At 35.7% G+C, this 11,347-nt stretch overlaps 3 protein-coding genes across 4 annotated transcripts in view; 2 read left to right on the top strand and 1 right to left on the bottom strand.

Annotated features, from left to right (window-relative positions):
• The window catches only part of LOC18050369 (CTP synthase), a 6,112-nt gene extending 3,403 nt beyond the window's left edge, over positions 1–2,709 (top strand). The window contains exons 15-21 of the mRNA XM_006448486.2: positions 158–247; positions 333–371; positions 476–703; positions 796–881; positions 1,098–1,227; positions 1,333–1,426; positions 2,145–2,709. Coding sequence (XP_006448549.2) covers positions 158–247; positions 333–371; positions 476–703; positions 796–881; positions 1,098–1,227; positions 1,333–1,426; positions 2,145–2,329 — 852 coding nt within the window. The 3' untranslated portion in view covers positions 2,330–2,709. The remainder of the gene's footprint in view (positions 1–157; positions 248–332; positions 372–475; positions 704–795; positions 882–1,097; positions 1,228–1,332; positions 1,427–2,144) is intronic.
• Positions 2,710–2,960: 251 nt separating this feature from the next.
• Positions 2,961–7,281, bottom strand: LOC18050367. 2 transcript variants are annotated; one of them, XM_006448477.2, is made up of 8 exons: positions 6,875–7,281; positions 6,722–6,777; positions 6,547–6,606; positions 6,373–6,450; positions 5,871–6,000; positions 5,549–5,601; positions 4,603–4,818; positions 2,961–3,640 (listed from the first exon to the last, which is right to left on the bottom strand). In XM_006448477.2, the coding sequence occupies exons 1-8, from the start codon at positions 7,212–7,214 to the stop codon at positions 3,491–3,493; spliced, it is 1,083 nt and encodes a 360-aa protein (XP_006448540.2). In that variant the 5' UTR covers positions 7,215–7,281; the 3' UTR covers positions 2,961–3,490. The 2 variants fall into 2 exon arrangements, with proteins under 2 accessions (XP_006448540.2, XP_024047021.1); XM_024191253.1 differs by having other exon boundaries at positions 4,639–4,818.
• A 1,533-nt stretch (positions 7,282–8,814) lies between these two features.
• LOC18050366 (protein ELF4-LIKE 4) lies at positions 8,815–10,343 on the top strand. The gene is made up of 2 exons (XM_006448476.2): positions 8,815–8,954; positions 9,743–10,343. Exon 2 carries the CDS (start codon positions 9,784–9,786, stop codon positions 10,126–10,128), a length of 345 nt encoding a protein of 114 aa, XP_006448539.1. The 5' UTR covers positions 8,815–8,954; positions 9,743–9,783; the 3' UTR covers positions 10,129–10,343.
• The last annotated feature ends 1,004 nt before the right edge of the window (positions 10,344–11,347 follow it).

Genomic DNA, 11,347 nt, shown 5'->3' with positions numbered 1-11,347 from the left:
TTTGTTATGACATCAGAATGCACTAGAGAAAAGTCATATAAATGTAATGTAAATTCGTACCAGTTTATTTCTTAATTCTTATGGTCTGAGTATGGCTATGGTATGCATGTTAGTGCATGATTTTGTGCTGGCCATAAAAAAAGTTGTGCTGTCGCAGGCTCTTTTACATGCTTCTGTTGATTTACGCAAGAAACTTGTCATCGATTGGATTCCAGCTTGCGATCTTGAAGATGCAACTGAAAAAGAAGTTAGTGGTTATTCTGTTCCTTCCGTTGCAACTTTATTTGTCTTTTTCTTTGTTTCACATCTTGACAAAAAAATTTTCCTAGCAGAATCCAGATGCTTATAAGGCTGCATGGAAGTTGTTGAAGGTCCGTGATATAATAGCTGATTCAAACAGCTAACTGTCATATATCTCCTTTTTTAAGTGTTGGCAACTTTCTCTAGTAGTGCTCTAACTAGCCTGTGTCTTCAGGGTGCCGATGGTATTCTTGTTCCAGGAGGCTTTGGCAACAGAGGAGTGCAAGGGAAAATTCTCGCAGCTAAGTATGCAAGGGAGCACAGAATTCCTTACCTTGGCATTTGTCTTGGAATGCAAGTTGCTGTCATCGAGTTTGCGCGATCTGTTCTTAATCTGAGAGATGCTAACAGCACAGAATTTGATCCTAACACCAAAAATCCTTGTGTTATATTTATGCCGGAGGTTTGTATCCGTGTCTCCTTTATTTTAACTCTACCGTGAAATCAAATAACTTATCTGGCTCTCTTTTCTAATTCTCTGCCATATACAAACAGGGCTCAAAAACTCATATGGGAGGCACTATGCGTCTTGGGTCAAGAAGGACATACTTCCAAGTCAAGGACTGCAAATCTGCAAAATTGTGAGTATTATCTGACTATTTTGAAATATGTACATATGTGTGTTTTCAATTATGAATAAATTGTACATAGTAATGCAGGTTCATATTTGGTTTCAATTATGTGTAGATTATAATTAGTAAAGCAAGTTATTTGCCTCAAGTGTATAACATAACAAGTGCTTTTATTGAGCAACGATGTTGCAGATTAGCTAAACCTTTTGCTCTCTGTGTTATCAGATATGGAAATAGAACTTTCATTGATGAGAGACATCGTCATAGATACGAGGTGAATCCTGATATGATAGCACGCTTGGAAAATGCCGGTCTCTCTTTCACTGGCAAGGATGAAACTAGCCAACGCATGGAGGTATGGACTTTCAACTATAAAATTGCTGTGCTCTTAAATTACTTTTGATGATGCATAGTTTTGTAGTTCATTAGTTCTAAGCCAACAGACATATTAATGCCACAGATTGTTGAGCTGCCTAACCATCCCTACTTCATTGGTGTTCAATTCCATCCCGAATACAAATCTAGGCCTGGAAAACCATCTCCTTTGTTCTTAGGTAATATTTCTCATCTTTATTTTGTTTGTGTGTGTGTGTTTTCTCTTTGTTCTTTGGTTTCCTTGAAAAAAGGTTTCGTTCACATGATGTGGACTTTGGCATTAGCACCACCAGTTCATTGTCCATTTAAATTGAAGTTGTTCCCTGTATTCTATGTACATGGATTGCATGCTACTATTTCACTCACCAGAAGTGTACACAGGATTTCTAACTGTTTGAAATTTCCTGGAATTTAGACTACTATTGCTATATTGCTTTCAATATAACATAAAGAAACTTTTGGGAATACAACCCTGCTATGTGTGGGTGTTCTCATATGAAGAAGGAAATGCAAGCTTTTTGAATCTTTTGGGAATACAACCCCCTACCCCCAAAAAACAATGAGTAGCCTTTAACCTTTCACGAGTTCTCTTTGTTATATCTTTGATATATGCATAGTGAAACAAAATGCATTAGGGAGAAAATAAGCTATGATTGATTTCACAATGTTGTGTGTAAGAAACTTCCAGTTATTCATATATGAAACTTCTCTTTAACTAGTTATAGTCTTAAAGATGGGTGAAAAAACTTCAAGGAATTTTTTTTTTTTTTTTGGGTGATATATCAAACCTAACACAAATTGATTTGCTGCATTATGCTAAAAAAAAGCTTCATAGTTAATCATCATATTCCTATCAAACAATAAATAAAAATCTTCATGTTGTTGTGTCAAATGCAGGGCTTATAGCAGCAGCATGTGGGCAGTTAGATACTCTCATACAAGGATCTGGGAGCCAAGGAAATCTCTCTGCTAAGCTTGGCAACGGCATTGCAATGGAGAAGGTATACCCAAAGGGAACTACGAAACCTGCGAAAGTGTTATCAGATGGTTTATACAGCTATTGCAATGGTGTGCAAGTTTGAAGGCATTTTCTGCCATTGGTTTTAGGATCTATTAGTTATCAAGCAGTACTGATTCTGCCAAAGAGTTTTAGTAGCAATCTTAGGATTTCTCTGTACAGCCATTTGAGTATGGATAGGTGTTTCAGCTTGCTTTCAAAAGGGACTGCAGACAGACCAAACAGAGCTGAATCCCGATCTTTTAAATGGGATAGCCTGTTGTGTTTCATAGTTGTAATGTAACCTTTCTTGGCCTTATGGCTGAGGGCAAGTGTATTAGCAGCTTTAAACTGCAATGTGAAAGTTGAGTTTCACTTCTTTCATTTGGTGTAATGACATATGCTTCTGCTGATACTTACGCTAGTAAAATACACAGAAACAGCCCCACTGAAACATGTCATTAATCTAGACTTTACAATGTTTTTCTGGGTTTGTGATATCTTTTAGTGCTTGGAATGTGCATTTCAGGTATAATATTACATTACTTTGCAAATCAGACCTATAAAATGGTCATGAACAAAGTGAAATCTAAAGATGTATAAATTGTACAAGTTATTTCAATTGACTCAACAGTTAGATCTTGGAGACTGAAATAATGAAAACATAAAAATGGCATAATCAGCTATATAATCTACTATTAAGAGGAGTAAGAAACTAAGAATCAACATGCCTTGAAAGTTAAAATAAATTAAAAAAATGTGTGGCATCAAAGGAAAGCATGGTATAGCTGCGTACAAGGGGAAAAAATTTGTCATCAACTATGATCACCTCAAAAGTAATTACCTGGCGATTACCATCTGACCATCGTCTATTGGAAATGGCAGCCAAATGCAGAAAGAATTTATCTGAGCAGCCTATGTCCCACCACTCAGAATATCACTCCACATGCTGCCACGTTAAAGTACAAACAGTGGAACTGAAAGCAGCTACCATTCATCCAAATAAGTTATATCTTACAATTCTTAGCTTATCAATGAAATTTTTATAGCAAGACGCATGAAAGCAACAAAAATCGCTGGTCACTACCATTCATTATTCACTGAGATACATGCTTCATGATAGACTAATGAGAGAATCTCCAATTTCAGCAGGAATGGCGGGATTGACATACTTTTAGACGAGCAGTCTCAACATATTTGCTAGTGATCATTCTGCTAACCAAGAGAAGAGAAAAAGCTTTTTTTTTCATTGAGAAGGAGCACAAGGCTTCCATTTCTTCACGGTTTCACTCAAATGACCTGGCACAGCTGCAGACCATGAACTCAAATCTGGCAAAAGTCCTGTTAGTGCAAGAAAATTTTCACCATTTCTTTCTGGCATTCTCTTCCAGCTTACCTGTTCCAACGAAATCAAACTATGAGCTTCATTCAGTCTACGCAGTTGCACATAACTGCTAACTACAGCAAAACAGATTAATAGCTCAGCATATGCAGAAACGTAAGGATATCAGACACTTGACTATGAACATGCATGCATGAAAAACTACGCATCATGACCAGTCTTGTTTAGAGTTGACAAACAAGGAGACCTGACACACTTCCTCCAGTAGCTCATGCCAGGTGTTCAGTACAGTTGATCAGAAAATGATTGATTGGTTTTTGATCCATTTCTCATTGGCCTATATTATAACTCTGAGTAGGAATACTCCAACTGGAAGCAGCCTCTAAACAAAATCTCAGAGGTTTAATCTGAGTATCACCATTACGAGTCCAAAATAAAGTAGAGCAGCAAATGAATCAGTACGGAGACAGAGACATAAAAAGGTTCACATTATTATCAGAAGACAATGGATTTGAAAAGTGAAAATGTTTGAGACTCTGTTTTTTAAGGAGACTTCAATAAGTGAAAGTGGTTCAACTGTTCAAGCATATTTAAGGTGGTACAAAAAGGGATCTGCTATGAATTTCCAAAACATCTTATACAAACCAGGGATATCCGCTACACCCAGCTTGTGCAGGAAATCTCTACTTCATGGTTCTGAAATTTAGCTGGTCAAGAGTAGTCTTAGAACTGATACCAGATAAACCTTAAACTCAGTGGTGTCTTATGATCATTAAATAACTATATCATCCTTATGTCTCGATTTAAATGATTACGGCTTATGTGCATGTGTGTGTAGATAGAACATCATCATTTTCATTGAAATATTGTGTTTGACGAATGTAGGCGTATTTTTGATAAACAGTACCAAAGGAGGCAAAATGTGGCCCCGATGTATGTTAGCATCTAGAAGCTTGAAATTTCATGTATTATTATTTCTACCATGATCTAGAAGATGGTTAAGAAGCAGTGTTAACTTGTCTGTGGAGGGATATTTCATGGAAATGCCATACTTTCCCAGGGAATGCTTCTGATAATGCCCTGATAGCAGAATTATGCATCCACACGTCATTCATTGATTTTGGCCGGGCTGCTCCATATGTCATATCAGATACTCCATCAATGCCACCACAATTGACCATAAAGCGACCATTGGGCATTAATCTATCTTTCAATTTCAACCAAGTTGCAACCTGTCAAACACAGTCACAGACTCAAACTTCTTAAAATGTTATCATACAAAATTTATCTCTTCTTACTATAATAAGTGCTAATCATTGAAATAATTTTGTTAATTTTTCTTGGCCAAAGGCTTCATTCCTTTCCATTCCAAATAATGTCTTCATTAACATTCACACAACATTACTAGTTGAGAAAGATACTGCAATGATATTTAGTATTTCTTACGGGCATTTACAGAGAAAGTGGAGAAAGTGGTAAAATGAACCATTTATTTTTTCTGCAAGGGAGGGCACCGGAATTCAAATAATAAATTATATTAAAGATGTGCCATGTTCTAGAAGATAGTGCATTTGTTAACCAGAGATTTTGTTTTATTGTATAAACATACAGGAGTCATAGACATGCATTGACTTCCGTAGCATTTGAATCTATGTAATAGATAAATAGATAGCTTCAATTTAGTATTTTACTCATACACTTCATGCCTAAGCACATCCTGTAACATGGTAGTGGCAGAGGCCTAACCAAATGGAAAAAAAAGATTCATGTTGACACCTCAAGTAGTTAAGAAATTACTTCCTAGACAATGAATTCACCGCAAATTGTCTAAAGTTAAAATTTATACAATTATGAATAATGGTAAACACATTCATACAGATGAGCATTTACTAAAAGATAAGAAACATGACAACATTTAACACTTTTGATTACAGAAAAAAATGAAACCAAGCAGGTACATACCTCTTCCAACTGTGGCAAGACCTTTCCCTCAGAAAACAAGTCTACTACAATGCCTGAACATACAAAGGTAGTGAAGTTGTAAGAACTTTATGAAACAGAAATCAGCAATGAAACATGTTCTCCCGAGGAAGTGAAATTGAATAATGCTTTTTAAAATTAGGAAAAGGCCAAAGATGATGACAAGGATAAATAAGAAAACATCACGCTTTACTACACACCCAAAGAAAGAAAAAAGAATGATCCACAGGAAATGCTGCAAATTCACACAGAACCACTAGTTCAGTAAAGGGAAAACTCGTGAAAAATTAGAAGGAAATCTCACCAGCATATCTTCCAGAAGCATCTTTTGAGGGAGAAAACACATCACCAATATGAACTTGAAGTACACCACCAGTTTCAGTAGGCTTCTCAAGATCAGATAACCCAAAATAATCCCTCACTTTGTCGATTAACTGAATTGAAGAGGACACAAAATTCCAATTAGTTTGGAAATTAATTGGAAGTTCTAATTCATCATTGTATTTTGTGATTTCAGGGATCGAAAAACAGTTCGGCTCAGCTCCAATGACTAAAAGTACATTTACATGAGATGGTGATATCCAATGTTAATGTAAGGCCAAATATACAATTCTCATCCAATGGAAAGGCGCAAAAGCTTCCACACAAAGTAATAAAAATGGAGTGCTATTTCCTGAAGAAAAGTGTGCTAGTGTAAGCATGAGTCATATTTGATAGCAATTATGATGGAAACGGTTAAATTTTCTCAAACAATGATATGATATAATACGGCAGAAAGACATATATATATAGTTGAATTGCCATACAATTTCATCAATCTCCCAACCTTCAAGCTTCAATGAAGGCCACAAATCAAGCATCAGATGTGCTGCTGTCCCACCCCCCTGAAAGAAGCAGCAACTTCATGAAATCATTGGCTTGCATTAGTAATATTACTTAATTTTTTTGTAGTATATAGTTTTCAAGATGGAGTAAAGTACCAAGCCATAGATTGCAATTGGGCCATTTGGAACAATAGCCGGCAAACTAACAAATTCATCCTGTAAAATCAAAAACCAAGAAGAGACATTAAAACAAACAGACATGGGAAAGAACAATTAATCAACTCCAAATTAAGTTCGAAGAAAAGTACAAAGCACATGAAAATAAATGTACCCAATAAGAACCAGTCCATTTGTGAATACCCTTATTGATAATGCTATGAACATTATCTGCAGCAACAAGAACGACGTACACGCACACGCACAATTAAAAGCACTGAAAACTTTAACAAAGAATTATTGAGAGAATATGGCATGACTTTATTACAAGTAGAGTCGAGGAGCAGCATTCTAGACTTGGGAGTGTCCACTATTACAATGTCATTGTACTTGCTTCTTACTGCTGTCACCACCTGAAAGTTCTCTTCTTCGTCTTCTTCTTCTTGTTGCCGTTGGTCATATTGGTCACTTGATGATGATGAAGTGGTAGCATTGGCTTTTCGAAAGCGCGAAGCTGAATGAAGATGGGATTTTAACAATAGTGAAGCGCCGCGTTTAGGGAAGCAGAAGCAGAAGAAGAAGAATGTATTGTTAGTTATAGGATTAGAGATGAGTCTTGAAGCCGAAGCTGGGTTTATCACAAACTCCGTCACCGCCAGCGAAGCCATGCCCTAGCCTTCCTTACCCACTTCAGTCAACTGAATTAACTGTTCCATATGGTTATTTGGTGTTGCCGGCTTTGCGCATTATCCTATTTGGGACTCACAAATTTGCACACTATCTTATGTGGGTCCCATAAAATTGTTAGAGTTAGGGGTCAGTCTACAGTGCAACGGGTGGTACCGTGTCACAGTTTCATCAGTCGTTGGATCTACTCAAATGTGTGGGATCCACTTAAATAAGTGGGAATTCAACGGTTGGGTGCAACTGTGGCACGATACCACAGTTGCACCACAGTTTAATCCTAGAGTTAGACTAAAAATATAGTTACTTTTCAGGGTCAGGCTACAGTGCAACGGGTGGTACCGTGCCACAGTTCCACCAGCCGTTGGATCCACTCAAATGCGTAGGGTCCACTTGAATAAGTGGGAATCCAACGGTTGGGTGCAACTGTGGCACGGTACCACAGTTGCACCACAGTTTTATCCTACTTTTCAATATTTATCCGAGAGAGTTTTACATGGTTCTATTAAGCTCGAATATGAATTAGTCGGGGTCTAATATGATCTTTAAATACAAGATAATTTAATACATTGAAAAAAATTATGGGTCCATCACTTACCCTCTAGTCATATTACTGAGATTTTAATTTTTTTTCTTTAATTACGATTGAAAGCAATCTTCTCTTTTTTAAAGTGTGAGTGAAGTGGATATCGAAGGGAAGTAATTTTTTTTTAAATGTAAGTGAAATAGATATCTCTCGAATATTAAAAAAATAAAATTTAAATAGTGTTATACAAAATTTATTATAAATTGATTTCAATAATTATTTAATTATAAATATAACAATAATCTCGTAAAATATAAGTTGAGATTTAATTAATAGTATCATATAATTTTTAAAAAAAGATCACGGGTCTCTAGGGGGTCATTTTTAGAGCAATGCTTACCGGTTGAGCTGTGACTACCGCACACAAGCTTGGAAGGAAGAACCTTGTTAATTAGCATTTACCCGTTAAATTATTATAATAATAAATTAGTTATACAGTAGTTTATGGGATATTCGTTAAAAATGAATTATTAAATTGTTTAGGCTTACGTGATATTTATTATGTATTATATTTTTTCGACAAAGTAATAAATGTAAATCAACATTATCTGATTACAAATATGCTATAAGTTTACAAGCGAGAAGAGCGCACATCATTTTTGTAATGATGGCAAGTTTTTGTTCGATGAAAGTTGTACGAACAAATATATTATCATTTTCTTCCTTTGAATGTATGTTCATTTCAGACAAGTTTTAATATCTCGATCTCCTTTCTTGTTTTAATTAGTACAAAATGAGAATAAATCATTATTAAAAAAATTATTGGGTATGATAGATATGTGCTTTTATAGGATCAGTGATAGCATGAGGGGCACATTAGAACTTTCACTGATCAAGAGCGGTCAACTATAAGCTTGACTAGAGATGCCAGACGCTAACGGTAACAGTCCGTCAGTCTAGGGTGACGTTGATGAATCACAAAACTATTGGGGGTAGAATTAACAATAAACCAAAATATGAAGGTGTAATCTATAAAATTAATCCTTAAAAACAAGCCAGGAATTGTACCGTTTCTCTCCACACAAATCTTGACATTCTCTCTTTTATCTTCATTATTGCTCATAATTCCCATTGTTTTCTTCAGAAAATCCTTCGTCTGTTCTTCTTCTTCATCCACTTTTCCTGCTGCCGTTCCAAGGTGAGTGATCAAGAAAAGGCCAAGAATCCCACTAGAGATTTTTTTTTCTTTTTCTTTCTATTGCTATGGTTTCATAGTCTGATGGGCATGTCTTAGTTTTGGAATTAAAATTTTGATTATGCTAAGTTCAGTGAATTGTTCATGTTTGTTTATGTACTTTGATTCTTCTTACCTTATAATTCTTTTTTTTTTTTTGCGTGTGTTTGGGCTTTTATAGTTGTTTCCTGGAAAATCTTTGATACTTTTGGAAAAGACTTGCTTTTGGTTTTCCATTTTGAGGCATAACATAGATCTTTCTCACTGATGTATCGATTCGCAGCACATTGTTTTCTGCAACAGAAAAGTGTTTTCCTTTCACTTATTTTCTGGTCCTCGGAAATTTGGGCACTTTTTGAGAACATCAAATGAAAAAAAAAAAAAAAAAAAAGGTATCTTTTTTGGGGAAAAGTGTCTGCTTTTTTGTACACAGAACAATCCCATTTCATTGTCTCTTATGCACTTCTGCTGATTCTCTGTTTGGTTGCTGAGAAAAAAAAATAGTAGGGAAAGCATATAAAATAGAGTCATCAATTCATGAAAGTGAAGTTCTTGGATTAGACTCAATCTGGTGGAGGGTTTCAAATTTAATCACTATGGTCCCATAATAATGCTGAATTGATGTCCAAATGATGAGCTTTTGCATTTTGAGTTTTTTAATTGTAAGAAGAATGATGGGCTCCCATAAATTTTTTTTCTTTTTTAACCCTCAGTTGGCTAGAATCAATGCTGACTTTGAGTCTTTGATGCAGGAACAGGACTGCTGGAAACTGTTAAGGAAGTGAAAACTGAAATGGAAGGGGATATATTCTCAGGCATTGGTAACGGCACACAAGTGGATGGCAAAGTCTTGCAAACATTTCGCAAGAGTTTCGGGCAAGTTCAAGACATTTTGGACCAAAACAGGTTGCTAATCAATGAGATTAACCAAAACCATGAATCAAAGGTCCCCGATAACTTGACACGAAATGTTGGTTTGATCAAAGAGCTGAACAACAACATCAGAAGAGTTGTCAGTCTCTACGCCGATCTCTCAAGCTCTTTCGCCAGATCAGTTGAATCCTCATCTGAAGGGGAATCGGCGGCTGCATTAAGATCTGATGGTAAAGCCAGCCAGAAGAGAATTAGATCCGGGTAGTTTATCAAACTGAACTTTCTTGGTAGTTCTTTGTTCTTTCTTGATGTATTAGGAAGTTGATTTGATAAAAGAGGGACGGGATTTGTTGTCATTACACAAGTCTTATGAATCAATTACATGTATAATGATTGAAACAGCCTGTTGGCAAATTCACCACCATTGTAATTATGTTAACTGTGTCCTCTCATTGAAATCAAGAATGCTTCTCTTGTTTACATTTCTCGAACCATCCTCCTTTTTTTTTTTAAAGGAATTTAGTGTTATTAATGTCTACTTGATGTTGTGGTTCTTCCTAATGTGCTCGGCTTTTTGTTGGATGGCTTAATTAATTTTTGTCATTTCACCTTATTGATATGTTAATTATTGCTTAATAGACTTAAGTTTGATGGCTGAACTGTCATAAAGAAAGAGTTCTGGAGAGGCTTAATTTTTTATATTTTTACTTTTGCTATCTTTTAGGTTGTTAGAGAGGCTTTAAGTCTAATATGCTCATCATTAATTATTTTTCTTCTTTTAAAGCCACATCTCTATTTTTCTTATAATATATATATACCATCATCTGCTTTTGGTGGGAACTTTCAGCAACCCACTTCATTCCTATCCAATGTTTGTCAAAAGAGATTCATTCTAGTGCCCGTAACATCCTAGTTGAGGTTAGAAGAAGAATTGGTATTTACTGTTCCTTTTATCCTGAGATAGTAATTTATCAATCTCTATCTCTCGAAGCTTTATTTTCTTCCATTACATAAACTCATATACACTTAAACTAACAGTTGATTGAACTTGAGTGCTGTTTTCAGTGGACCCAGTGAGTTGGTTTCATTCTTCTATATTTTTTTGTACTATTTTCGTCTGAACCATTCATTAGCTTGTTAGATTCAGGGTGAAGGAGGACCCATGGGAATGATCACAGTGAATAGCTGGTTTTTGGCTTATATTTTGAACATTAGTGGTCTGCTGCATTACTCCAATTATTGATGTAATGTTACTCAATTCAATTGAGTCAATTGTCTCTTGCCACATGGACTAGGATCCATTGCTGGAGCCAACTCTTTAAGTGCTTCTTCAATATCATCATTACCTTTTCTTTCATTTATAGTGATATCCCTTTTATGTTTACTTTTGGACCATTCAAATGGTGCAAAGTCAGGTATTCATGGACCTGTGGTTTAGCTAATTAGTGCCTATCTACAGCTGAATATGTGGAATTAGTTTATAA

The sequence above is a fragment of the Citrus clementina genome, unplaced genomic scaffold, assembly GCF_000493195.1.
Source record: "Citrus clementina cultivar Clemenules unplaced genomic scaffold, Citrus_clementina_v1.0 scaffold_2, whole genome shotgun sequence".
Lineage (NCBI taxonomy): Eukaryota > Viridiplantae > Streptophyta > Magnoliopsida > Sapindales > Rutaceae > Citrus > Citrus x clementina.
Note: the sequence above shows the minus strand (reverse complement) of the source record. Positions and strands in the feature narration are given on the sequence as shown.

What these genes read in the sequence shown, in the direction of transcription:
- LOC18050367 (XM_006448477.2), bottom strand. Translation starts at nt 7,214, where the DNA reads ATGGCTTCGCTGGCGGTGACGGAGTTTGTGATAAACCCAGCTTCGGCT. An exon ending in CAATTGCAATCTATGGCTTG is followed by an intron (nt 6,451 to 6,546) that starts GTACTTTACTCC and finishes TGCTTCTTTCAG; the next exon opens with GGGGGTGGGACAGCAGCACA. An exon ending in AAATATCCCTCCACAGACAA is followed by an intron (nt 3,641 to 4,602) that starts GTTAACACTGCT and finishes TCGTTGGAACAG; the next exon opens with GTAAGCTGGAAGAGAATGCC.
- LOC18050366 (XM_006448476.2), top strand. Translation starts at nt 9,784, where the DNA reads ATGGAAGGGGATATATTCTCAGGCATTGGTAACGGCACACAAGTGGAT.